General features: G+C 39.1%; 3 protein-coding genes across 23 annotated transcripts in view; 2 read left to right on the top strand and 1 right to left on the bottom strand.

The window, feature by feature from the left end:
- Positions 1-1041: 1041 nt before the first annotated feature.
- LOC117226570 (pre-mRNA-processing factor 17) lies at positions 1042-4137 on the top strand. Of its 2 annotated transcripts, none has more exons than XM_033481039.2 (8): positions 1042-1516; positions 1637-1853; positions 2075-2401; positions 2471-2685; positions 2779-3042; positions 3115-3248; positions 3338-3559; positions 3848-4137. In XM_033481039.2, the coding sequence occupies exons 1-8, from the start codon at positions 1325-1327 to the stop codon at positions 4023-4025; spliced, it is 1749 nt and encodes a 582-aa protein (XP_033336930.1). In that variant the 5' UTR covers positions 1042-1324; the 3' UTR covers positions 4026-4137. The 2 variants fall into 2 exon arrangements, with proteins under 2 accessions (XP_033336930.1, XP_033336931.1); XM_033481040.2 differs by having other exon boundaries at positions 1376-1516; positions 1592-1853.
- Positions 4138-4279: 142 nt separating this feature from the next.
- Positions 4280-8327, top strand: LOC117226571 (transmembrane protein 181). 2 transcript variants are annotated; one of them, XM_033481042.2, is made up of 13 exons: positions 4280-4555; positions 4748-4909; positions 4994-5097; positions 5196-5345; positions 5442-5544; positions 5646-5799; positions 5905-5985; positions 6127-6226; positions 6323-6450; positions 6830-6979; positions 7091-7193; positions 7303-7533; positions 7620-8327. In XM_033481042.2, the coding sequence occupies exons 2-13, from the start codon at positions 4761-4763 to the stop codon at positions 7778-7780; spliced, it is 1614 nt and encodes a 537-aa protein (XP_033336933.1). In that variant the 5' UTR covers positions 4280-4555; positions 4748-4760; the 3' UTR covers positions 7781-8327. The 2 variants fall into 2 exon arrangements, with proteins under 2 accessions (XP_033336933.1, XP_033336932.1); XM_033481041.2 differs by having other exon boundaries at positions 4280-4909.
- A 5261-nt stretch (positions 8328-13588) lies between these two features.
- The window catches only part of LOC117226595 (CUGBP Elav-like family member 1-A), a 425233-nt gene continuing 412149 nt past the window's right edge, over positions 13589-26672 (bottom strand). For 6 of the 19 annotated variants that reach the window (XM_076528848.1, XM_076528847.1, XM_076528849.1 and 3 more), the window contains 7 exons: positions 26096-26137; positions 25294-25323; positions 24192-24314; positions 24016-24063; positions 22616-22846; positions 21740-21890; positions 13589-18969 (listed from right to left, as the gene is read on the bottom strand). In XM_076528848.1, coding sequence (XP_076384963.1) covers positions 21763-21890; positions 22616-22846; positions 24016-24063; positions 24192-24314; positions 25294-25323; positions 26096-26137 — 602 coding nt within the window. In that variant the 3' untranslated portion in view covers positions 13589-18969; positions 21740-21762. The remainder of the gene's footprint in view (positions 18970-21739; positions 21891-22615; positions 22847-24015; positions 24064-24191; positions 24315-25293; positions 25324-26095; positions 26138-26672) is intronic. The other 13 variants (XM_076528853.1, XM_076528854.1, XM_076528857.1 and 10 more) reach the window with 10 other exon arrangements.

Here is a 26672-nt window from a genome sequence, read left to right as displayed (position 1 = left end):
ATCTATTTCCAGAATGCCTACAATGTGTAAGACAAAGAGGTGACGATGGTGTGACAAGGACAGCTATATTTGAAACGTGCCACTAACTTTGTTTCTTACGGCTCCTGATACTTTCGCTATCCGATGCGCAATTCCTCTAAAAATTGTTAATAACTAACTAATTACTATTTAAATATGCACAAAACTGTACTAAAATTGTAGCCAAGACTTCGATCTAGATTCTTCAATCATAAAAGTTCATAAATTATGCCTCGAAAGTTAGTTATTAATTATATACTGTGTAACTGTCAAATTATTTGAGGTTATTCCGTGACACGGGTCTGAATAATTGTTAATAACTAGTTAATTATACACATAATTCGATTAAAAACTATATGGGAAAGTAGCTGAATGTTCACTCTATATTCCACGTTAGTTTATATTCACCGATTGTTTATGAAAAGAGAGTTATTAACAAATAATCTGTCGATTTCACGGGCCTGCCGAGGAGCTCTATCTGCGTCTCTCTCTCGCGCCGAAAAACGCATAAGTTTGTCCTTGTCGGATACCTCCATCTCTTCATATGTCCCTACCTCGTACCAGGGAATTCGAAGCGCGGCTAAAAAGTTGGTGGCACGAGTCTGTCCTTATCGCACACTAGCTCTGTCCTTGTCTTACTCATTGCGATATAGGAAAATTGACTCGAAAATCCGTAACGCTAGATGACGCCACAGGCGCGCTGAAATCGCTATGGCTAGCATATACATTTTTGTAATACATATGCTGCGATTGATTGGATAGCTTTGATAATTGAAGAAGGGTACTTTAAACTCTTGCGCACATGGGCGTAATATTTTTAATCAGAATTACTAACAAATTATTTAGTTGTTAACTATTTTCGGAAGATATCGTGCTTCGTGTACAGAATATCCCAAAAGTTATTCAAAATCGATAAATCTGAGATTCCTGATGTCATTTCATGTAACTTTTTTAACGAACGAACGAAGCTCAGTTCTGCTCATTCTCACAAATTGTATATATGTATGTAGTTATTGGAGAAAAGGGCAAGCAATGATTGATATTAGTTCCAAAAGGCGCGCATAACTTTATTCTAGCTTCCTTAATTACAAACGTCCACTACATATACATATGTACTTACTTACATAGAAATTGTATATTTACAGCCGACAACATAGTAAAATAAAAACGATATTTCTGTGCATTTGCTTAGTTCACTACCTGACCGTTGCGTTTAGGTAGTGCCCGCTTTCGTACCACTGCATTTTCTACAGAGAAGTGCAGGAAACTTGCTTGGGTCACGCTAATTATTGGATTTGTAAGGAGTATGCTTGCCCTTAAGGAGTACGAAAGCAGCGATGATAATGCCGAATCAGAAGCTGAAACAGAAAACACGAAATGTGAGGTTAACCGTGACTGTAATCCTAAGCATGATTCCACCGATTCATTTCTTTCCATGGAAAAATTAGCAGTGTCGGATAAATTACAAATTTGTTCTGCGCCAGAAGTGGTCCCAACGGTAATAATCAATTAAATAAATTTTCTGTGACGTATACAGTTATTAGCGAATAATTCGCAAACATTTCCGTCACAGTTTCGACATGATCATTAACGTTCGATTGAACCGAATGTATCACAGGGAACTGAATTATGTGTAAGGCACGTGGATACTACAGTGGGTGAAGTTATGCATAATCCCAAGTATGAGGAGCTGTTTGCACCCGACGTTGGGCCTGAAAATCCTTTTAAAACACAACAACAACGTGCTATAAAAAATATGCTTTCTGGATATGTAGAGAAAGCTCATATAAGTGAATTTCAATTTGAAAATCAAAGAAGAACTTTTGCTAGTTACGGTATGTATGCAAATACGCACACAACATCTGGACTTCTGTATGTTTTTCTAATTTTCTAAACGATTGCATCCAATCCATGGTGAATTATCAGCCAATCGGAGCAAACCAATTTCTGTCTTAATCTTTGACCGTTTGATAAACTACAGCTATAAAAATGTGCACAAGTTCAGTTATTATTGTATCATATATGTATATTAAAATAAAATAAATACTTATCATAGGCTATGCATTGGATCCAACTGTGGATGGTAGCTCGGAAGAAGGCAGAATGATTATTGGAGCAAAAGAAGCAGCAGAAGAATTGGGTGGTAAGACTGTATTTGAAAGTACAACTCTGAGACCATCTGATAAAAGAAAGCGACATAGGAACGACGATCCTGCCGATGTAGAGGGATTCTTAGGTCCATGGGGTGGATACATGGATGAGAAACGTGTTATAAAACCAACAGAAGAAGAAGCTGCAGAATTAGAGGAAATATTGGCCAAGAGAAATAGAAGAGGAAAACCTATGGAAGAGAAACCCCTGGAGGAGAAGACAGTGTTGCATAGTACGTATATTTGAGCAATTGTTTGATACGATTATTTGAGTTGAATAGTTACTTGACAATATCTTGCAGTCAAGGATAGCGTAGACTACCAAGGAAGATCATTTTTACATGCTCCGCAAGATGTTGGGGTGAATTTAAGGTCTGATTCGCCACCCGATAGATGCTTCCTACCAAAAGCACAAATTCACAGTTGGGAGGGTCACACAAAGGGTATCTCTCAAATCAGGTGGTTTCCTCGTACAGCACACTTGTTACTCTCATGCGGTATGGATTGTAGAGTCAAAGTATGTATAATATAATGTAGTGTAATATAATTTATGTTAGAATTAAGGATATTTATTAATATTAATTTCATGTGCACATTACTTTGATGAAAGTTATGGGAAGTGTACAAAGAAAGAAGATGCATCCGAACATACTATGGCCATCGTCAGGCTGTCAGAGATATAAGTTTTGATAATGATGGAAAGAGATTTTTATCAGCAGGATACGATCGTTATGTGAAACTTTGGGATACAGAAACTGGTGCTTGCATTAGTCGATTTACAAATAGAAAGATTCCATATTGCGTAAAATTTAACCCAGATTTGGACAAACAACATTTATTTGTGGCAGGAACTAGCGACAAGAAGATCATTTGCGTAAGTAATATGAATGGAATACACAAGCTCTAAATTCGTAACTCAGATACTTTATGCGAAATTACATTACAGTGGGATGTTCGATCCGGTGAAATAACGCAAGAATATGATAGACATTTGGGAGCGGTAAACACGATAACATTCGTAGATGAAAATCGGCGTTTTGTGACTACTTCAGATGATAAAAGCTTGAGAGTCTGGGAATGGTAAGATATGCCTACTCTGCATATACACATAACGCTGTCTATCGTGTTTCCAAAGAACTGTCCTTCTATAAAAGCTACTTCTTGCACAGGGATATACCAGTCGACATGAAATATATAGCAGATCCTTCGATGCACTCTATGCCAGCAGTGACGCCATCACCTAATCAAAAATGGCTTGCATGTCAAAGTATGGATAATAAAATAGTTATATTTTCTGCATTAAATAGATTTAAGATGAATCGTAAGAAAACATTCACCGGGCATATGGTTGCTGGTTATGCGTGTGGCTTGGACTTTTCTCCTGATATGAGGTAAAAGAAAATAACGTTTCGACCAAACTCACAGGGCCATTTTCCAACCACTTCAATGAATACATTTATTACTAAGGCTTGCGTGTGGCCGATTCCAATAACAACGAAATCACGAATGTAAAAAAAATATTGATTTTTTTTGGGTTAAAAGTGACTGGGAATTGGTCTGTGTATGTTGACTTTTAATTTGAACTCTGTTGATATCGATCATTCTAATATTCGAAAAATGAACGTATCCCAAATACGACACGCGAATGTTAGTTATTTTTCTTTTTCCATATTTCACAGTTATCTTGTATCGGGTGACGCAGACGGCAAATGTTATATTTGGGACTGGAAAACGACAAAATTGTACAAAAAATGGAAAGCACACGATGGTGTATGTATCGACGTATTATGGCATCCACATGAACCTTCAAGACTCGCGACAGCTGGCTGGGATGGAAAAATCAAGTATTGGGACTAAGAATTAAAGAGAAATTCCATTGTATTTTTCGACGATGTTGCGTACTTGTATTTTATTATATGCATATACAATCTATATTCTAGACAAATAAAATTCGTCTCACTCGTTTAAACTATGTACATATTTCAATCGCGCTGTCAATTTGAAATACGCGTAAACCTGTAAACATGCAAGTATTGTAGAAACATACTACGTTTTTTACGCGTTCACTATTGTTACACTTAAAATGTTGACCAACAAGGGTTGTTCAAGGGTAGCAAACAGCGCGAAGCTGTTCTGTTCCTAGCATCGTATAACGGTTAGAAAAATCAATATTATCCACAAGTCATGTCACTATGTCAGCCGGTGTGGCGTCTCGTACTACGGCTACGACTACTACGTCGTAACGCGAAGTCGATGTTTTTCATTTGTCTACAAATGTATGATCGCTAACGATAACTTATTACTTTTTTGTAAGTTTTTTCAATTCTGTAATTTAGAAACAATAAAGTGATCGCACACGGAGGTTGACCGAAGCACGTCGGCAAATGGTAAAGTTTTCAATAGCCAAAATGTGTACGCATCTCTTGTTTTGTCAAATTGGTGGCACGGAGAACGTGAACAATAATTATCGAAGATGTTGATGCTCGATAGAGAGCATATTGTTTAAATTTATACATATATACACATATATGTGTGGATGTGTGTGTGTGTATAACTATTGCTATTATTAAAAATATTAGAGTTAATGTAAAGATGGACAGTCCTGGGTTAGGATACTCGTATCATCTTCCATCTGCAGGCTGGAATCTCAGAGTTCGAAATGTTCTTTCCCAGTTCAGTGATCTTTTCAGCGAATTTAACAAGTATATTGCACCAGCTTATCATCATGATCGATGCGAAAGGTATATCATAGTAAATCGTGTAATTACATAAATGCGTAGCAAATATATGTTATTTATTTATATGATATGAATTTTGTTTTACAGATCGGTTCAAATGCGATTATATTCAATGCATAAGAGAGAGTTTGTTATGGTATTTGTTGCCTTCTTTGCCTGTTTTATATTAGAGGTGTTTATTGGACTCGCAGGTATGTAAACCTATGTCTTCTGTAGATTGAATTCAACGCATATGGTCGTTATAGAGCAAAATTGGTTGTCGAAGTATTCTTGTAATTTTATCTCATAGGGCCTCCCATCACATTGACAAGTGAACAGAATGCTCACTTAAATGGCAGTGAAGTGGCCACCGGTCCTTTCATCATGAAAACTCCTTTGCTGTCCACATACAGTCAACAATTATGGGTGATCGCAAAGTTACTAACATCTAACAACGATGGTATCATGAATGCAATGAATTAAAAAATAAATTTTTAATTATAAATGAACATTGTAAAACATAAGTTGTGTAACTTAAAGTTTCTGATTGTTTCAGACGAACGATATGATAAAAGTTTTCAAATCAGTATCTCGATAGACGGCCTGACGGAGGATCGTAAACTTATGCCTGTGCTTTCTTCGGAAACTGGACAGAATAGGTACTATCTACTGGTCTAAATGGAATAAACACGATGCAAAATTCCAGCAATTCAATAACGAAATTGTCACTAATACGTGCGTTTATTATCAAAAATTGTAGAACCAGACGTTTAAAATGCGAAAGGCAAACGTGCGACGAGCTGGTGGTTGCCCATCTTGGATTCCTTGACTATACTTATTATATAATTACCGTTCGTTTCTACGGGCTTGAGAATTTCCATCGACGTTATAACATACGCGAGCTCACGTTCTACGTCAGTAAGCACTACACGAAATGAACAAATTGCAACGTGATAAATACGAAAATGATAATAGTTATCGCCTATTGTGTGTTGAATAACGTTTCTGTTTGTTCGCAGTTCAAGAACTACAACCCAAAGTTTACAGAGTTTGAAATATGGTTTCGTCTAATGTTTTTGCTAACAGCGTTCGGGATTATGGTAAAGGATGCACAAGTATTATCATAAATTCGCTATAATGCTATCATCACACTATAATAATATTCGATTGCTATATAACGCAATATCATTATAAAATAATTTGTAATACATGGTATACATGCAAGTTTTGCTGATTTGTAGTGTTGGTTTGGGCATTCACTCCGAAAGTATCCATTACATGACTGGTCGATAGAACAGAAATGGATTTCCATACTCCTTCCACTACTAATTTTATACAATAGTAAGATTTTGCGGCGCATCGAATATTTATTAAGAATTCTAAAACAGTTTCAGTAGCCTAATGTCTCTTTTTTTTTTTTTCTTTTGTTTTTTACAGATCCGTTATTTCCTATGACGTTTTTGGTGAATTCTTGGGTGCCTGGCATGCTGGATGCAATTCTGCAAACAACATTCCTTTGTGCAGTTCTGATGTTCTGGTTGTGTGTTTACCATGGTTTGAGACAGGTATGAGATTTGTTGTGATTATTCATGGCTTAATACGAAAAATGGTGATAATAACAATAATAGTAATGATGATGATGATAGTAGATAATAGCAGTAGCAGTAGTAGTAGTAGTAGTAGTAGTAGTAGTAGTAGTAGTAGTAGTAGTAGTAGTAGTAGTAGTAGTAGTAGTAGTAGTAGTAATAGTAGTGTAGTGGTAGTAGTAGTTGTAGTAGTAGTAGTAATAGTAATAGTTGTAGTAGTAGTCGTAATAGTAATAGTAGTAGTAGTAATAGTAATAGTAGTAGTAGTAGTAGTAGTAGTAATAGTAATAGTAGTAGTAGTAGAAACAGTGTATGTGTATACACAATTTGTACGAGTACAATTTCTACGTTTACATAGAACGAGAGACGTCTTATCACGTTTTATTTACCCAAAGTTTTGGTGGTTGGTTTACTATGGTGTTCGGCTTTGATTCTGGCAACGTGGCTGCGCTGCACCGAATTGGAAGATCCCACGTATAATTACGTTCTCGATACGTCGAATTATTTCGTAAGTTTAGTTTTCAAGTTATGTACATATCTGTGTACCTCCGTATGATGTCGTATATGGTATACCTGTGATAATGTTAATGTCATTCTAATAAAACCTGTACAATTTCAGGGTTTCAAAGTGTTCTTCTTCACAATAGGAGGCTTTTACATCGCGTACCTGCTGCTCCTGATATTAAGAGCGTACAGCGAATTACGCTCTATGCCATACTTTGGTACGATTACTATAAACAATCTAAAGTAATAACTAAATGAATTAATCCATAATAAATAAAGCGACACGGTCTTGACGCACTCCCGTTACTATTGCTTACCGTTCCACAGATCTTCGTTTGCGTTTTCTGACATTGCTCGCTGGAGTTGTTTTTTCGCTTTGCGGATGTGTGACGGCGCAACAGTTTGGCGCTGGTATTTTTGAAGACAGTTTTGCTTCACGACTCACCACTTACTACCGGTCTTCTGCTCAGTTTATGGCTTTATACGGTCTCTTGAATTTTTATTTATACACAATGGCTTACGTATACGCACCCGCTCATCAACAAGTCTACGGCCAACGTAAGTCATCTCAAGTTTTTGTCACCGTTTAAATTCTTTCACGTATACATATAGTTGTCGCACATGATTGTTTTTATCGATTCTAGATTCCTCCATAACGAAAGATAATCCAGCTTTTTCTATGATTAACGATTCTGACGAAGACGTTATTTATGGGTCGGACGAAGAAGTTGTCTATGGATCGGATGAGGATAGTCGGCGGCCTTTAACTCGGCCGCCTCGAATTTCCACAAACAATAACAATTAAACAAAATTCGATCAGTTTTAATTTTATTTCAATTTCGTTAAATAATATGGTCCAATGAAGGAGAAAACCAACAATCAAGAATTGATTTTATAAAAAAAGAGATACATGGCTAAGACATTTTTTCAAAACGTACAAAATTTTCCTTACCGTTTGCGTGCATCTGTCCAGATATATGTAGATGTGGGGACAATGATTTCATAAGCTGAGTGACGTCTATACATCGTATTGTATAGTAGGTACAGACACAGAATGTTTGTGTGCTGCCGTGAAAGCGATACTACCTAATATGTATAAGGGGTACTTGTATTTATAACTTGTTCACTTAATTTGAAGTGGACCCGCAAATCTATAATACTTATAATACTTATAATGCTTTAAATCTAAGGACTATCCCTATAATATAATGCAACAATACAATGTTATATAATATAATTATGGAAAGATTATACATAAAACTTTGTAGCTTTTCGAATATACTGTAGAAAAAAAATTTTATCTTTCGAGTATATCATAGATTGCGCATAATAAAATATGTTCAAAGTTCAAACGTGTTCTAGAATTCTTCTCTAAATACTTCGCTTGCCATCGACGATGATGGGATCTTTACTATAAAATGCTGACTCTAAACTTATGTCAAAATTCAAAATAATGTCCTTGCTACTTTATTTATATTATTATTAATAAATAATTAATATGTTGTACGGAATTACCTTTACAACAGTCGCTTGGTAAGTAATGGTAATAATAATAATTTGCAGCGGTAGCATTTACGTACCTATCCAAGGGCCTATCAGCAGTAAAAAGAAGGAAGCATTTTTTCCGAATGAAAATCATTTCATAACATATTGACCACTGAATGAAATAATATGGTTAATAAACCTTCATCGATCTATAAGAAGAATAACGTAAAATATATTCAATTTATTTGAATATATTCAAAGTTAAACTCGCAACTCTAAATACAGTAATGATTTCCATCCCTGCAATGTAAAACAAAGAAAAACAATTTAAAATAACAACGTGAGACGTCGTAAAACAACGTAAAACAACGTAAAACAACTTAAAACAACGATATGAAACAATGTAAAACAACTTAAAATAACAACGAGAAACATCGTAAAATAACGTAAAACAACGTAGGACAACATAAAACAATGACGTGGAACTTTGTATAACAAAGTAAAACAACGGAAAAACAATGTAAAACAACGTAAAACAACGTAAGGCAACTTAAAACAACGATGCGAGACATTGTATAATAACGAAAAACAATGTAAAACAGCATAAAACAACGTAAGATAACTTAAAACAACGACATGAAAGAATGTAAAACAACGAAAAACAACTTAAAATAACAACGTGAAACGTTGTAAAACAGCGTAAAACAACGTAGGACAACTTAAAACATCGACGTGAAACAATGTTAAACAACGAAAAACAACTTAAAATTACTACGAGAAACTTCGTAAAACAACGTAAGACAACTTAAAACAACGATTTGAGACTTTGTATAACAACGTAAAACAACGAAAAAACAATGTAAAACAACGTAAAACAACGACATGAAACAATATAAAACAACGAAACACAACTAAAAATAACAACGTGAAACGTCGTAAAACAACGTAAAACAACGTAAGACAACTTAAAACAACGACATGAAACAATGTAAAACAACGAAATGCAACTTAAAATAACAACGTGAAACGTCGCAAAACAACTTAAAACAACGACATGAAACAATGTAAAACAACTTAAAACAACAAAAGATAAGAACGACAAATTTCGAAAAGAACGTAAAACAACATAGGACAGCTGAAAACAACGATATGAAACATTATATAATAACGAAAAACAACGTAAAGACAACGTGAAAGGACGTGAAACAACGTAAGTCAGCTTAAAACAACGATGTGAGACATTGTATAACAACGAAAAACAACTTAAAGACATTGTAAAACAACGAAAAACAACCTAAGTCAGCTTAAAACAACGACGTGGAACTTTGTACAACAAAGTAAAACAACGGAAAAACAATGTAAAACAACGTAAAACGACGTAAAACAACTTGTTTGTTTGTTAGTAGTTAGTTAGTTAGTTAGTTTGTTTGTTTGATTGGTTGTTTGTTTGTTTGATTGGTTTGTTTGTTTGCTTGTTTGTTTGTTAGTTAGTTTGTTTGTTTGTGTGTTTGGTTGTTTGGTTGCTTGATTGGTTTGTTTGGTTGTTTGATTGGCTTGTTTGTTTGTTTGTTAGCTTGTTTGCTTATTAGTTTGTTTGTTTGTTTGCTTGTTTGTATGTTTGTTTGTTTGTTTGTTAGATTGGTTGTTTGATTGGTTTGTTTGCTTGTTTGTTTGTTAGTTTGCTTGTTAGTTTGTTTGTTTGCTTGTTCGTTTGTTTGTTTGTTAGTTAGTTCGTTTGTTTGTTAGTTTGGTTGTTTGATTGGTATGTTTCCTTGTTTATTTGTTTATTTGTTAGTTTGTTTGATTGATTTGTTTGTTTCTTCGTTTGTTAGTTTGGTTGTTTGATTGGTTTGTTTGTTAGATAGTTTGTTTGTTTGTTTGATTGATTTGTTTGTTTCTTCGTTTGTTAGTTTGGTTGTTTGATTGGTTTGTTTGTTTGTTTGCTTGTTAGTTTGTTTATTTGTTAGTTTGTTTGTTTGTTACTTTGGCTGTTTGATTGGTTTGTTTCCTTGTTAGTTAGTTAGTTAGTTAATTAGTTTGTTTGTTTGTTAGTTTGCTTGTTTGTTTGTTTGTTAGCTTGTTTGTTTGTTTGATTGAATGGTTTGTTTGTTTGTTTGTTTGTTTGTTAGTTTGGTTGTTTGCTTGTTTGTTTGTTTGTTAGTTTATTTATTTGTTTGTTTGTTAGTTTGTTCGTTAGTTTGTTTGTTTGGTTTGTTTGTTTGTTTGTTAGTTAGTTAGTTAGTTTGTTTGTTTGTTTATCATTAGTTGTCATAAACAATTAATTTTTAACGCATTTAACTGTTTGAATTAAAAGCTGTAATAAACATCCTTTTGATTTCAAGTCGGAAACTTGCTCGTTAGGCCATAATAATAGAAATAATTCTATATAGAACTATAGATCGTACGAAAATGTAAGGGAATTTTTAAAATGTAATAAAAGGGAAGTAAAACAACCATGTTATTTCGAAAATACGATTTATTAACCTGTCGAACGTAAATTCTGGTAACGCGTGCTCGCACGCACTGTCCTCTGTCATGCTCGCCATGCTCGTCTCTACGCAATTTTCCACGCGCACGCGGTATACAAAATCTATATTGTTACTATACTTAAACATCGTGACGCGTAGCTTAGCCGATAAACGTACACTATCCTAGAGATCGTGTTAATGACTATGGTGATTCCAGTAATCCGGAAATCCAGATCCACCGAGAACCGGTACCTGCTACGTCGTCGTTATACACAAGTCTCGAGGGACACATGATTAGGTACATTGAAGTTATCTCCCTCACCCTCGATCTCTAAATCCTCGATAGATCACCGACTCTATAAGCTCGCAATTGTCTACTAATTTCAATAAAATATTCCTTCGTCGCTATCGAAGGTGCAGAAAGATGCGGTTACTTCGAACTCTTGCTACTATAAATGATTAGCGAACGTACACCAATTTTAGGGAATTCACTAAATTCTCTATCGTTCATTAATTTTGATAGCAATTAATCAGTGTCTACTTTAATTACGGGAGAGCGAGAGAGGACGAGAGAGGGTTGGAGGGAGGAAAGAGAAAGAGAGTGAGAGAGAGAGAGAGAGAGAGAGAGAGAGAGAGAGAGAGAGAGAGCGTGATATTGTATTCAATGCCACCTGGGACACGTAAATGATACATCGATTATTCACGGCACTGCACGCACGCATTCAAAATCGATATGGATTCGAATTTTCGTCGAGTGAAAGAATTTCCTTCGTTTTATCGAATTTGTTCACGGGTATGATCGATTTTGCAAGTGTTGAGAGACCGTTTCACGGACATGCATCATGGTTTCCCGTAGGTACAATGGAGAGATCATTACGAAACGAATTATGTAGTCGGATATACATATCTATGTATGTATATTAGCTTGCACATACGTATATACGACAGAGAGCTGTTCTTTTTTTTGTTGGATTTTTTGTTTACTTCGAAATTTAGCTACGTACAAAAAATATCCTTATCGATTACGCACGGTTCATGTATGTACAGTGTACCTACGTGTTCGTCGACCGATTGTGGCGAGTGCGTGTGCGTTCTGTACAAACCGGTAGCCTAACATCCAAAGGAGAAAGATCACAATTTTATAGAGACGCGATGCGCATAGTTTTCTCAAAAGTACACAAGTTTAACACACGCTCTCTTACAGGGGGCCATGGAAGTTGTTCGAACGCCTAGGACAGCCGACGCTTGTAATTGTCAGCGAGCGAAATCCTTTGTTTCACCTGGACGAAGTTGAGGCAGTAACAATAATTTAGACCGTCGTCGATGGGGATTGGACAAAGAAATCTTCCCGTGCGTTCGAGCCGTTCCGCGGGCCGCTGTACGAAGAAACTTACGATAGGTTCATTTTATAGATTACACTTTCTTTTTCATTTCTGTTCAAAATCTTCTTGAATTCACAACAACGAACTGTGGTCATCTCGATTAGTCCTAATAATTTAATGAGAACGATATGAAAGTTTCGCCCCGTCGCGCCTTTCTCTACTAATATTTTTCGTTTTGAAAATATTACATCTCTTCCCGTTAATTTATTCTTGTTTCTCGTTCGTTTGTTAGTCGTTTCTTTGTACATTCGCTAAGTCTTTGTATTCATTTGTAATTGTTCGGGCCGATAACGCTCGCGCATCCAAAAAAGGGCGGATACCTCGTCTTAGCGGAGGACAAATTAGGCCGAACACAATCAACATCCATAGAGATAGTTTATCAAAGTTTTTTTCATTTTTTTTTTCGTCGAAGAGTCCGATGATACTCCTCTATATACAAAATCTACACAATATATAAAAATCGTTAGACTCGGTGGTTAAAAGACCAGCATTTTCCCTTCTCTATTCGTCATTTGTCATCCGTTTAGTCTTCTTTAGCACGTCGGATATTTTTGTATGTATGTACACATTGGCAAACGTTAGCGCAAACACATCTATTTACGTGTAGAAACGATTCGAATTACGATCGATTACCATGATTTCGTTCAATGAATACTTACTCGCGTTACGCGTTCGGTTACCGAACGTTTCGCTGAGGAATTCGTGATTCGAACAGCGCGGAGTTGCAACGACAGACGCGAACGTAACGTTACGGAAAACGTTTGTTAGTACCAGTGGAGATAACAAAGATGCTCGATAACCGATGAAGTATGTCTTGTTTGCAGAGACTGTCGTTCAACTGCTTGCACAGCAACTTCTCGTCGTCGTCGACTGACTCGCTTCTCGACATATTTCACTACGCATAGTACTTACACTTCAACATTTATAATTCGCAGAATGGAGGAGGTATGAGACTGTGAAACACTTTGAAATATGTTACGCGACTGTCAATGAACGTGAAAACAATTGTTCGAAGTCGCAGACGCGTTGAGATTGCCGAAAAGCTCGCGGAAAAGCTAAGAATAATTGTGAAATCATTCTTGGATTTTGAATCGATTTATAGGTAACGAGAACGCAGATCGATCGAATACGATTGGTGATTCGAATTAAAAAGCTCGTTCCAGGTGCGCAACGATCCCGATAAATCATGGTAGCAACAGCTAATGATAAGAAACAGGAATAAAGGAACGAAAAACGGGAGGTGTGGGTTCAACAGGCGGTATATAAGCAAAGAAGAAATTAAACCAACAAAATAAATACAATGTATTGTTACTTTGACATACGCCACATGCTGATTTGCGGTATACGACACGAAGGAAACGAAAAAATCTTTTAGAAATCGACAATCTGTCGTCTCGTTTTCACGCTGACCGTTCTCGAAACGATCGGTCGAAAATTAAAGGGAGGGAGAAGAGAAAAAAAAAAGAGAAAAAAAATAAAAATTAACGAAAAAATCCTTTCTCTTACACGGTCATCTTCAACACAACGTGGTGGGAGACGCGGATAGTCACGTTCAACAACGATAGCGCACGTAAAATATACATTGATTATTCGATACATGTATCCGTATACGCACATACGCACATACAAAAAAACACACGTAATGCCCAGACGTGATATACGTGTGTACATATATATATATATGTGTGTATATATATATGTATATATTACATATATCTAGATTTCCACTTTCTGTTCTTTTTCCCCCATGTTATAATACACGCATTCACACACGTACACATGATACACGCGCGTATATCTAGAAATTTTTCTATAGCGCGCACAGAGGATATAGTACTTCGTGTTTTTTGGCGGGATGAAATTTGGTTTCTCTTTGATTTGATTCACGATCGTCGTCGTGCGGTTCGTCGATCGTTCGTTGGTTCTCGATACGATACTTGTTTGACTCGTTTCAGATTCTCGGAGAAGGATAAAATCAAACGAGACCCCCGGAATTTTCGTGGATCACCGATTCAAGATTATCGAACGATCGTGCTGCCTTTTTCCAATTGTTTCATACCTTTAAGAGCACCAAGGTAAACGAACGCGATGGACGCACAGATTTAAAATTAAAAAGAAGAAAAAAGAAAGAAAAGAGGATAAAAAACAAAAAGAAACAAGTTCTACAAGAGAATAAAACAGCAAAATAAAGTATCGTAATCTGTTAACATTTGCAAGTAGACGTTATACATCCAAAAAACGTAGATCGTCGCATAAATTGCGCGTGTCTCTCTTGCATATTTAAAACAAAAAAAAAAATACGTATACTCTAGTGGTAATGATAAATTACGTTGGTACTGATAGTAATGGTAGTTACGATGACGCAGGACGAACAGGATCACGTCATATGGTTTTCACTCGACTGTCGGGTAATAATTTGATTCGAATGCAATCAATCGGTTCGCATTAACGCATGCGTGTTTTTCGTTTTGCTCGAATCGATCCTCGCAAGCTTTTTTCTCTATGAAGCACGGTTAAAAGATGCTTCGATCGTTTAAAATGTGATAATTCGTAAAGTAAAACAATTGACTGTGAATTAAGTACATCGACACGAGTGATCCCCGTGTCCGCTTCGGCTCCTTCGATCAGGGTTTTGTAAAAATCGATACAAAAATTTCATGCGACCGCGATCGCGAAAAAAGAATCGCGCGGCCTCGTAACAATTGTCTAACATTAAACGTTCAACATCAACAAAAAGGTAATAATACATGGATAATCGTAATCACCATTGCTACAAATCGCGGATAATATTAATAATAATAATAATAATAATATTAATATTAATAATAATAATAATCATAATCATAATCATAATAATAATCATAATAATAATAATAATAATAATAATAATAATAATAATCATAATAGATACAAAAGTAACATTAAGGATAATAATAGATTTTAATAGTAACGATACCACCAAGAATCATAGCGATAATAATAATTACGTCATCATATAATATTAATAATCTATCGACAGCGATAGCAATAAATTGTAATAATAATAAGGATAAGGATAATCGTTGATAAAGGTGAATATAGCAATAATAATAATAATAATAATAATGACAATAATAATGGTGATCGTGGTGATAACGAATAATTAATAGTAGCATTAAACAACGAAGTTAACGCGCGTGCCAGAAAAAGTATGCGGTGAGAAGATGACACGAACATAAATGGTGACATATTAAATCGTAAATGTTACTTTTGACTAGGTACTCCACTTGTACTTACGCGGGACGTAAGACTCAAGGACGTGATTCATTCTCGTGTTAAGTAAAATCTTTCTCGGCTGAACAATGTATCTCTGAGGAATTAGTCGCTCATGGTGCATAAGTACATGCATGGATTTTCGTTAAAGAGATGTCTTTGGTAATTTGCACGGAGCTCGATGCGACCGAACTTCGTCGACGTACCGATCGACCCATTAAAAACTGATGTGTTCGACAATAACTACATGCAACATTCAGATTAAAATTCGAATCTGTACTTCGCGATCGTGAGTTTGTCGATTTTTAAGGACAGTAATATTTGCTCGATCGAGATCAAACGATTTTAATCGTGAATTCGATTCACTATTTTCCCGAACGCTTTTCATATGTTACAAAATGCGCACGAATCAGTTTTTAGTGGAGCTACGCATCGTATGTCCCGATGTATCGCAGAAATCGTCTAATTGATCGGCGTCGGTCGCGTCTCCGTTGATTTGGTTTGACGCGTGCGTGTGAATTATGTCATCGTATCTGAAAACAGCTTGTTTCGAGTTCAAGAAACAAGCGCACAATGTGAAGCAAATTATAGCTGCGGCCTCGAACTGAAAGGATCCCTTGAATCGCGAAAAGGAAAGAAGAAAAAAGCGCAGCGAAATTGACGATTCGCGGAAGCGAATCGATGGGGAAGAGAAAGAGATAGAGAGTCGCGTCCGCTTAAATTTCCGACGCGTCGGCTGCTTTCGTTTCTCGCGTTAACATTAAACGGTCTTAACCGTATTACCGTGACAAATATTCCTAACAAACGCTGTCGTCTATTCTCTCCGTTACTATCCTGCGATTACTCTCTTTTATAACTTTCCGAGTCGATATAAAAAATAATTTCATTGCATTCCCTAAAAAAATTTGTCTCGTTAATACGGCTAAGCGTAAACACTTAACGTAAAATAAATGATCAGTTCAATGTTTCAGTCGGTTTCACAAACCGAAGCAAGCACTCAATTCTATATTTCGCTTTCAAAGTTTTAGCATCGTTACTTGAAATTTCTTATACGGGTATAGATTCCAATAACTGTTCTCGAACTCTCCGATTTCTTCTTTTCTCCAATGTAAAAAATAATCACTGCGATTTCACGAAAAAATTAAGTACCTAAATCGAGCTAATCGGTAACGACGATCGCGTACGTTCTCGATTCGAAACGTTTCACATTTCGAGGATTCAAATAAAAGAAACGGTTCTAGCCGTGTCTCTGTGCTCTCCGTTTCAACGTGAGACACCAGACAGAGATAAAACCAAGTTGGCAGAGATGGTCGTATGTAATCTACGACGAGAATAGTTACCGACCCAAGGTTGGTCTTTCCTGGAAAAAAATCTCCTGAATGGTACGGGTCATCGTTCCTTTCGATGGGCACACATCCGTCAAGGTTTGAAGCCAAACACAGAGATCATAAAACACGAATAAACGACAAAGATATATGCTGTTTGGTACGGCCGATGCAAAAAAGAGAAAAAAAAGAGGAAAAATAGAAAGATAGAGAACGACTGCGTGCGCGCGGTTAGCGAGTTGCCCACTGATGAGAAAACACTCGTTTCCGAAAATTTGTCATCGTTAAGTTCCTCATGCCCACGCATCTGGTCACACACTCGCCGAATCGTTCACAGATTCTCGCGCATACGTACAACACACGTACACTCGCACACCCGCATACATACTCACACATACACAGATTGAAAAGCGACCCTAGTCCAATCCTATATACGGTACAACGTTATCACAAAGTCATTAAAAAATGCTACTTATGTATCGTCTCTCCTACATAACTTTTCTATCCCTTGTTCTATCTGCTTTGTCTTTTTCTTTTTTTGGTTCTTTTTTTTGGTAATCTTTACACCTTTACTACACCGTCGCGCGTCGTCGCGCACCGTCGCGATCGACGAACGGTGCGAGAAACGAGCGTGACTCGGGATCGCGTTGACCTCGGTTCACGCGTGTGTCTCGGGTTCCCTTATCCCTCATCATTGTCCTACGCTTTTTCGCTTTTCCGCTTTTTACTACAACTCGATATTCAGCCGTGTTATCTACATATGAACAGGCGTTCTTTCGTTCGCGACGCCGAACAGCGATCCCGAAAAAAAGCGAGTCGATCCAAAAACATCGATTCTCGGTATAGTTTGCTAATTAATTACAGCCGTGCAGATAGCGTAACTCTCTCTCGTTATTATGGTACAAGGTACGCCCCGTTCCGGGGGCTCGCTGTACGTCCGACCCCTTCGACGATTAGTTTAGTTAGTGATTGTACGCGAGATTAATCTTACATTAAAGATCCATACGAGGGGGATCGGACGCGATCCGTAGAATCGTCTCGTCCCTGGTTATCTCCGTTTCGTCGGTGATCGGCGTATTTTAGTCCCGTTATCGCGAACAAGAACTGCTGCACTATATTATCGATCGGACGCATTTACATACACACGCACAGCACAGAGAGATATCAATGATCAGGGTGTACGCGGAATAGGCTCGCGTACTCCGAATATGTACACGTACAAAGAAACAAATAGAATTAAAGATAGATATAGCGTGTGTGTCACAGTTCAGCCCGAGGAACATAAAAACACAGTGCGCCGATGTCTGCCGACTTCCGCTTCCGCTACACAATTTTCGTATCCGTTGGCATTCGTTTTCGTTTTGCGGTTTTCAACTTTCACCGAGAGACACATCCCCGACTTGGACGATGACCGGTCCCCGCTGCTCTCTCTCGGTCGGGATCTATTTCTCGAGTCCCACGACGCGGCCACCTTCGGATCCAGCAGCTCCGATGGACAATCTCTCGCCATGGGGATATTCTCTTCTCTCTCTGTCTAACGGGTTCTATCGCATAATGGCGGTTAGGGGTGCCGTTACACGCGTGCCACGATCAACAATCGGCGAGCCAATCGACAATCCGATAAAGGAGACCGGACGTTTACGACCGTGGTGTCGCGATCTACGCGGAATAAAAACGCTGGAGGTAGCTCGTAGGTGGATGGATTCGGTTGTTCTCTTTTGCCTCGGGATTCTTTCTCTTTCTTTTGTTTTGTTTCGTTTTTTGGCGTTTTTTTTTTGTTTGTTTGTTTTTGGCTTTTGCTGGATTTTCCTCTGTGTGACGGGATATCGGGATCGGGGGCAGGCCAGAGAGATCGGGATGAATACGGAAACGGTTTTGTTGTAGGTGCGACGATACCCTAACGGGTACCGGGAGACAGCGGGCGGATGTGCACAGGCACCGACAGACACAGAATGACTGATCAAGAGGCTGACCAAGGAGTCGTGACTGATCGATCGAACGATTGACCGATTTGACTGACTGAGACTGACATGGCACGGCGACTCCGATCGAGAACACGGTCACAACGTCACAGGCCACCTGCTGGCACACAAACAAACACACGGACAGGTTAGTCACCACCACACACCAGAGATATATGGAATTCCCTGGGCAAACGTGCACGGTGACTCTCTGATCGCGCTCGACTTTCTACAGTTTCACCCGCCGAATCGATGGGATTCGTTTCGGTGAACGTATATAATAATCGGACGGTACACCGGTCAGTTTCTCTAGAATAGTAACGACAAGATAAGAACAGCGACAATAATTAATAGTTACCACAAGCAAATAATTACAACACCGTGCAACGTGTACGCAGGTATTTTGCCAATACGTCGTCATCGAACGGAAGCAACCCGATGATAAGTCTAGTCTTTGACACTTAATTAACGAGCTGGTTGTTCAACGTAGTTCAGTATTTCTATCCAAAAGATTTTGTATCCGACAAATGTAGCTGGATCACCGTTTCGTTATCGTATAAATCGCTTGTTTATACCGACGCTCGCTAATCAAGGCTTGAACATTCGCACGTTTAATGATTCTCTTAATCGTTACAGTCGTCGCGTTGCTTCGTTCTCGCCGATACGATTCATCGATACGTTCTTTCTTCGGAAAAGTATTGCTCATTCAAGAAGGAATGGAAGGTAAAAAAGAGAGCGAAAAGAGTTTGAGAGAGAGAGAGAGAGAGAGAGGAGAGAGAAGGAGAGAAAGAGCGTCGACAAATCGGTGTGCACGACGATCGGCGATATCCCAAAGAAAAAAAAAACACGGCAATGTTAGTACTAACAACTAATAAAGCGTCATAGCGTAAATTAACCATCAAACTTCGTGTGATATTACTGTCACAGTGGAATATGTTCCGAGTTTTGTGCCCTGTACAATAAACAAGGAACCGACTGCGCGTGATTGCATAATAGAAAAATAGTGACGTAATCACGGCAGATTAGCGAGGTAGACGATTGCGATTCGATTGCTACCTGCACGGTATCCGACACGTCACGCTTTGGTTATGAAAATGCGTAATAAAGAACGTAGAGTATATGCAATAAATTAACAAGAAAAAACGACAACGAACGATGCGATGTATATAATATTAACAAGAACAAAGAAAGTAATAGAGAGAAGCGTAATCATGTCGGGGGCCAGGGTGAGTTTCTCGGGCGTGAAAAAAAACTCATAAGCGAACTACGGGTTCCCCGGCTGTTTCTGATCGGTGTGTGTTGGTTCTTTTATTTATGTTTTTTTTTTGTTGGTTTTTAACTCTCTCCTAGAAAGAGAAGCTCGGCAACAACGGAGAATGTTAGTGAGAACTTTACGTACATAATTCCACTTTGTGCACAAAAGTTAGCACAGTAAGCTTGATTGGCAGCCGTTCGCAACGAAATGAAGTTTGATTGCACCACTGGGCGCGAGAGAAAAAAAAAGGTCGGAGATGGGACGGTGCTGGGGGCCGAGAGATAGTGCAGGCTTGCGCATCTTCGAGAAAAATTGAAGGACGAGTACTGGCAAGCGAGCGTATATGCTTGTTATGATGCTGTCACGTTATGTACAAAAGTATATCTGGTCCGATGCGGTTCTTTCTCATTTGTACTTGGAACACAGAATTCAAGAAACTCCTCCTAGGAATACTGTACACAAAAAAATACAGTGCAACGTAATGCAATACGATACAATACAATACAACGCAGTACGATACAGTTCGTTAGAATTCGATCACAGAATCCGTTTGATCCCGAAACTCGTTCACCTAGGACCAAAGCGATAGAGTAACGGTGCAAAAATGTTTATTCATTGTCTCGTTCGTAACATCGTAGCTATTCTAACGGATCAGAGTTGATACAACAAGTTGTGCTCTTCCCTGCCGAGACTCGGTCGCTATTGTATTGGAAGCTATTTGCAAATTACATTAGCGCGTATTTCTTTCGTGTACAGAATCGAACTGGCGACGCTATCTGTATCCTTGATCGTCTTACGTATTAACCGAACACATGTTGGCAGCATCTCCATCCTGGTGCGAAGATAGGACGACTCTTTCGCGGATTAGGTACGATTAAAAACAAGGAACATCGAAATGCTTTCGACCGCTGCATCGAAAAATATAAAAGGGGCATTCGATTACCATCGAGATTCCGAAGACGTACCTCGAACAGCGTCCAGCGAGCGGATAGAATAATACAAGTGCGGAAATAGGTACGAAGAATAGGTAAAAACACTTTCTTTTCTCGTATAGGTACAAAAATACTAGAAATATATGGACGGACTAACGAACAGAAGAAGTATACGGTGTAAACTCGCAAAAATCGAGATAAGTATATGTATAGTATATTCGGAAATATATAGTCTGACGACGAGTTCAAGTCTTCAAGATTATCACAGCCTCGTTTTCGAAGGATGATTGCACGGCTTTTTGGCCGGGACGTGCAACACGAGCACCGAGTTGTCCGGTGTCTCGTTTTAGAGGAGACACGCTCTCTAAAATCTTCGTAGTGTCAACGACTACGACACAACAACAACAGCAACAATAACTACACCACCACCACCACCATCGAGAATACTGTTTTGACTAGAGACGATTTGTGGAAGGCAAAACCTGAGAGGTCCTTCGAATATTCGAGCGAACGATCTATCCCTCCTATAAGTATGTACAGATCGAGGATTCACTAGCCCGATCAGTTTGATTTACTCGCCACGACTTGTCGCGACAGAATGCGCGGGCTCTTTTCGATTATGGGCACCAGGGTCGTTGGATCCGAGCCGTGGTATCCGAGGAGCCCTTGGCGGCCGGTTGGTCGGTTGGTTGGTTGGTATCTACCTACAAACGGTGGGCGACGGCGGCTAATAGGGTTTCGATGCGTCCTTGGATCGTTTCAGCTGGACCTTCAGCCGTTTCATGCCAACCTGGAAACCGTTCATCGCCTGAATCGCTGCTTGTGCACTCGCCGCGTTGTCGTACGACACGAACCCTGCAAACAATTCATCACGATACGTCTAAATCTGCGTTTCTCATGACCGGTCCCGCATTAACGGGCTATTCTGGTCTAGAACTTCGAAACGATTCCTTTTCGATTCGTCCAAGTGATCGAGTTATAAACGTTTGAAATATTATACAGCAGTTTCGGAAAGTTCCCGATGGATTTCCAACACAATCTTTAGAGCAGTTTTGCCACCGTAAACCCTACGCAAATTTCCAATAAATCTTGGCTTCTTAAAAGCCTTTCGTATGTATCAAAAGCGAGACACAAACTCAAAAAACTAAACTTGGACTTCAAAAAAGATTTTATTAAACAATCTTGAAAATAACACCTTAGTTTTTCTTTTATTTCAGATTAGAATAATGGTTCGAATGACATCAGCCACGAAAAGATCGTTCTTTAAAAGCGCTTCGTTCAAGGAAATACAACTACAGACATTTTTTTATACTCCTGCTTGGGAAAAATATATTTTATAGTATAACTGCTGTGAAAACTATTTGCATGAAAAACTAAGAAAAATTAGTCTTGTAATTTCTTTAAAGAAAATCCCAAACAGGACCTAAAAAATCCAACTCTAGACCAGAATTTCCCGTTCGTACAACGTTCGTCGCAAACTTCCAGCGAGAAACGTGTCATTGCAGGAGTAAGAGACGACTTTTGATTATTTTTACGACAGGCTTCGCGGAAAGAGAAGTCGGTTACGTTTTGCAACTCACCGAAGCATTTGCTCAGTAGTGTTTGCTTGTCGATGAACACCTTGGCGGAGATCACGTTCCCAAACGGCAGAAACGTTGTGACGAGGTCGGTATCGCTGAACTCTTGCGGTAAATGGTAGATGAAGAGGTTGCAGCCCTCGGGACCCTCTATCTGCTTGTCGGTGGTGACAAATTTCGCCTTCTGAGCTGCTGCCGCAGCCGCAGCCGCCGCCGCAGTGAACGCCGGGAACCCTGAAAGAATCGTTGTACCTCACTCGTCCGATCGTTGTTTAAGTTCTTTCAAAAACAAGCTACATTCTTCTCTTAGTTCGCAATCCACTAGATTCGCATTCAGATTTTGTTTGCGGTCGAACAATTCTACTTGAGTCCATTGTTCCTCGCATTATTCAGTCTTACTACATTACATCGTGCTTTGCGTATCTTGTGGATTGGGATCTGCGATTATTCGATAAACGAAGACATAATCGACAAGTGAGAACAACTGAAAAACTATATTTCTTGTATGCGTCTCATGCCAAAAGAAGAATCAAGACTACCTTTAACCCCTCCACTGCGTTTGCTTAACTCTAAAACAGTCCGATTCGTCGAGAAACGACCGATTTCTTCATTTTACAATGATTGAGACTGTAAACATTAAGGCTGCAATGTTACGCAGTACAGATAACTTCTAATGTTCGATCGTTTTAATATAAAAAAAAGTAATTGGATCGGACTGCAAATATACTGTGATACATCAATGACATAACCTTGACATAATACTGTGATACATCAATGACATGACCTTGACATAACCCTGACATAACATTAAGGCTGCAATGTTACGCAGTACTGATAACTTCTAATGTTCGATCGTTTTAATATAAAAAGAAAATAATTGGATCGGACTGCAAATATACTCTGATACATCAAAATCGGTGATAGAAAATTAGTTGAAACACAGTAGGAGAGTTAAAGAACGTCGAAGTCAGAATCGAACAATTACAGTAAATTCTCCCTAATTGACGCTCAGCTTGGAAACGAAATTGGACAATTTGGTGGGAAGAGGAGGTGCGATTATTCGAAGCTTGCAGCTCGTTTTTATAGCTGTTCCTCTTCCCAAATTGTCCATTTTTGTGTGCAATCTGAGCGTCAATTGGGAAGAATTTACTGTAAACAGTTCGAGACGGTGTCTCGCGCGCATCGAAGTCACCGAGCATCGAAGTCACGGTTGCGTCATGTCCGAAGTTTATCTTTGCGTGTCTACGTTTCTTAGGCGTCGTCGTTTATTACGCTGGCCGACTCTCGCGCAAACAAGTAGAACAAAACCGAATACAAAGAAGAAATAACAATCCTGGCTAACGAAATTCTTATCGTACGTATAATAAAGAATTGATTCAGGCATTCCACTCTTGATTACTCACTATGCAATTCTTTCTTTTCCATGGTCACCGACGTCTTTCCAATGAGAGCTTTAAGGCGCACAGTAGTCACTCGTTAGAACAACACATTTACGAACCATGTCCGAGTAGATAAGAGAATAGATTTAACCATTTATGAGCTAGCATTGCTAAGGAATAAAGTGCGACGCGTGACTTACCCGCGTATTGTTGTAAGCTTGAATAGGCGTTGCTCAACGAGTCTTGCAGTCCGTTTAATGGTGTCCCCGTCAAGGAGTTCAGCGCCAGGGATGTCACAGGACTCAGGCTGCCACCAGTGGACCCTTCAAAATCGAAATCAATTCGGTTAATTATGTTCCGTCGACGTCTGAACATCTCGCGACATAATCTAGCCACGGTTATCTACGCCAGGCATGGGCAGACATTGCCCTGGCTCCGTGGAGACCATCGTAGCCTTCGGAGTGAAACTTTTCGAGACTATCGATGCTTAGGGGATATTGAAAGCAGGAGAGAGAGGGAGAGAGAGAGAGAGAGCATGGATCGTGGCTCCACCAAGATGAGAGCGACTAAGCCACGCCGTCTCAATCGGAGCCAGAGATCGTCTTTCGCAAGGTAGTGTCTCTTTTTCTAATTACTGCGGCCGGAACAAGGGAATGGCCCATGCCTGATCAATGTTGTCCACGAACTACTCCAAAAATAATTCCCCGCCGATTGGCATGCCGCATGCTACGACACCGATTAAAACAAACAAAAAAGGAGCTAGGTAGAATAAACCTAGTTTCATCTACGACACGTTGAACGTTACGTTAATGTTACTTCACTTGTTATTTCATATAGAATAAGCGTTTGCGGAAGTACCGATGTGTGAACTGCTGGGCTACTACGATTTCGATATGGTTAGATCAATGATCGATCGATTCATCTCGATCGACATCGCCGGAATACGTAATTGTTCCAAGATTTTCTGAAGCGTGTGCGTACGGAGCTCACCGGCGAAACGAGGATTTTCAATTACGATCGCGGAATAAACCTTTCTCGCAGCGCAACGTTTCGACGTTGCAGCAACGGTTAACGCAAATTCAAGCCTAATTAATACAGAGCGAACGGACGAGTGCTGGGTGAGCTTCGTTCCATCGATTAAACGGCCAACAGTAAATACAAGTCGAATTAGTGATGAAATGTGTACATATACATGTGTGTGGGCGTATGTGGAGCAGGATCTATAAGGATGATAAATAGCGGCACGACGAAAAAGTTACATGACGGAGGAAGAGAAAGAAAGCTTCTGTGATTTCTTCTCACCTGTGTTCCCGGTCTTTCCAAGAAGGACAGCTACGCACGAAAAAAAAACGTGTTCATTAAATCGCTGATGCGCGCACAATCGCATGAGAACATAAACAATAATCTGTGTCGTCGGGTATACTCGAGATTAAAAGAGACAGAGGGTGAAAGAGAGAGAGAGAGAGAGAGAGAGAGAGAGAGAGAGAGAGAGAGAGAGAGAGAGAGAGAGAAAGAAAAAGAGAGCGAGAGAGAGAAAGAGAGGTATGTGGTTAGATGCAGATACTTTTCGTGTATCGTTGCAAGTTGCAAAATTCGGGGCATTGTTTCCTGCTGTGTCGTTTTCGCGCGACTTTCTAACATCGAGAGTACCGCAAATGGTGGACACAGCGAAATTTAGAGTCTCCGGTATGTCGAAAAATAGTTTATGCGCTGTAGAAACGATTATCGAAACTGTGAAAAGTATTTGGCACACCGTGAGAGGTACAGAGCACGCGCAGCAGGCAACAAGGTTTACTTACACAACTTTGTCTAGCGGTGAAATAAAAGATAATAGAGAATGATATATTGGAACGTATTGCCGTCTTGAAGCATACACGATTAGTATGACATTATAATGTAGTTGATTACGAAGATGGTCACGCAGGAATGCGACTCCATATGTACTCCGTTACAAACCCGGTGTACTCATGGTCGTGTCCATTCCTTACGTGTTTTCCCGTCGTCTTTAAGCGACTATCGAACAGCGAACGAGATTAGAATCCGTCTAAACGATCGTAATTAATTTAGTAATTGTTAATACTATACCAGGCAATGCGACACGTACATAGCGACATACCTGCTGTCGAATTCGCCAGTCCGCTTAACGCTGAAACACAGAACACGTTCACGATATTAACAAGCGGAGTTAGTTACGTGTTTACATATTCAGCGCGTAAACTTCGGTGAAATTTACTTAGCTGTTACTCGCTACGATATAAGGTATTCTCCGTGCAATGCGGCCAATTGTTGCGAGAGAGAATTATTCGCGGTGGCACATCGCCGAGTCTGTGATCGATGCGACTCGGAACAGAAATTCTTGCATGCTACTATCGGGGACGGATCATCGGCCACGATCCGGATCAACGAAATCAAAAGCATACACAGCTGTCGCGCCACAATTTCTTTTTTTTTTCTTTTCGGTCACAATCAAGTGTGTTCTTTGCGTGCGCACAAACATGCAGGTATTACAACAACAGACAGTTCTGATACGCTACTCCTCGGTTGTTGCGCCCCGACAGGTGCAATTTGAATCACGTGGAAACAGTTGTTAGGATCGACACGCGTTCACCGATTTCCCTTTGGAACGAGGCTGGTGCATGCATGCTGTTATTCAAGACTTAATGTCACGTTCAAGCGAACCT

The sequence above is a fragment of the Megalopta genalis genome, chromosome 2 (genome assembly GCF_051020955.1).
Source record: "Megalopta genalis isolate 19385.01 chromosome 2, iyMegGena1_principal, whole genome shotgun sequence".
NCBI classification, from domain to species: Eukaryota; Metazoa; Arthropoda; class Insecta; order Hymenoptera; family Halictidae; genus Megalopta; species Megalopta genalis.
Note: the sequence above shows the minus strand (reverse complement) of the source record. Positions and strands in the feature narration are given on the sequence as shown.

Coding starts and splice junctions, on each gene's coding strand:
- LOC117226570 (XM_033481039.2), top strand. CDS start 1,325: ATGCTTGCCCTTAAGGAGTACGAAAGCAGCGATGATAATGCCGAATCA. Junction 1,517..1,636: donor CGCCAGAAGTGGTCCCAACG/GTAATAATCAAT, acceptor AATGTATCACAG/GGAACTGAATTATGTGTAAG. Junction 2,686..2,778: donor GTATGGATTGTAGAGTCAAA/GTATGTATAATA, acceptor CTTTGATGAAAG/TTATGGGAAGTGTACAAAGA.
- LOC117226571 (XM_033481042.2), top strand. CDS start 4,761: ATGGACAGTCCTGGGTTAGGATACTCGTATCATCTTCCATCTGCAGGC. Junction 6,227..6,322: donor ACTACTAATTTTATACAATA/GTAAGATTTTGC, acceptor TGTTTTTTACAG/ATCCGTTATTTCCTATGACG. Junction 7,534..7,619: donor TCAACAAGTCTACGGCCAAC/GTAAGTCATCTC, acceptor TATCGATTCTAG/ATTCCTCCATAACGAAAGAT.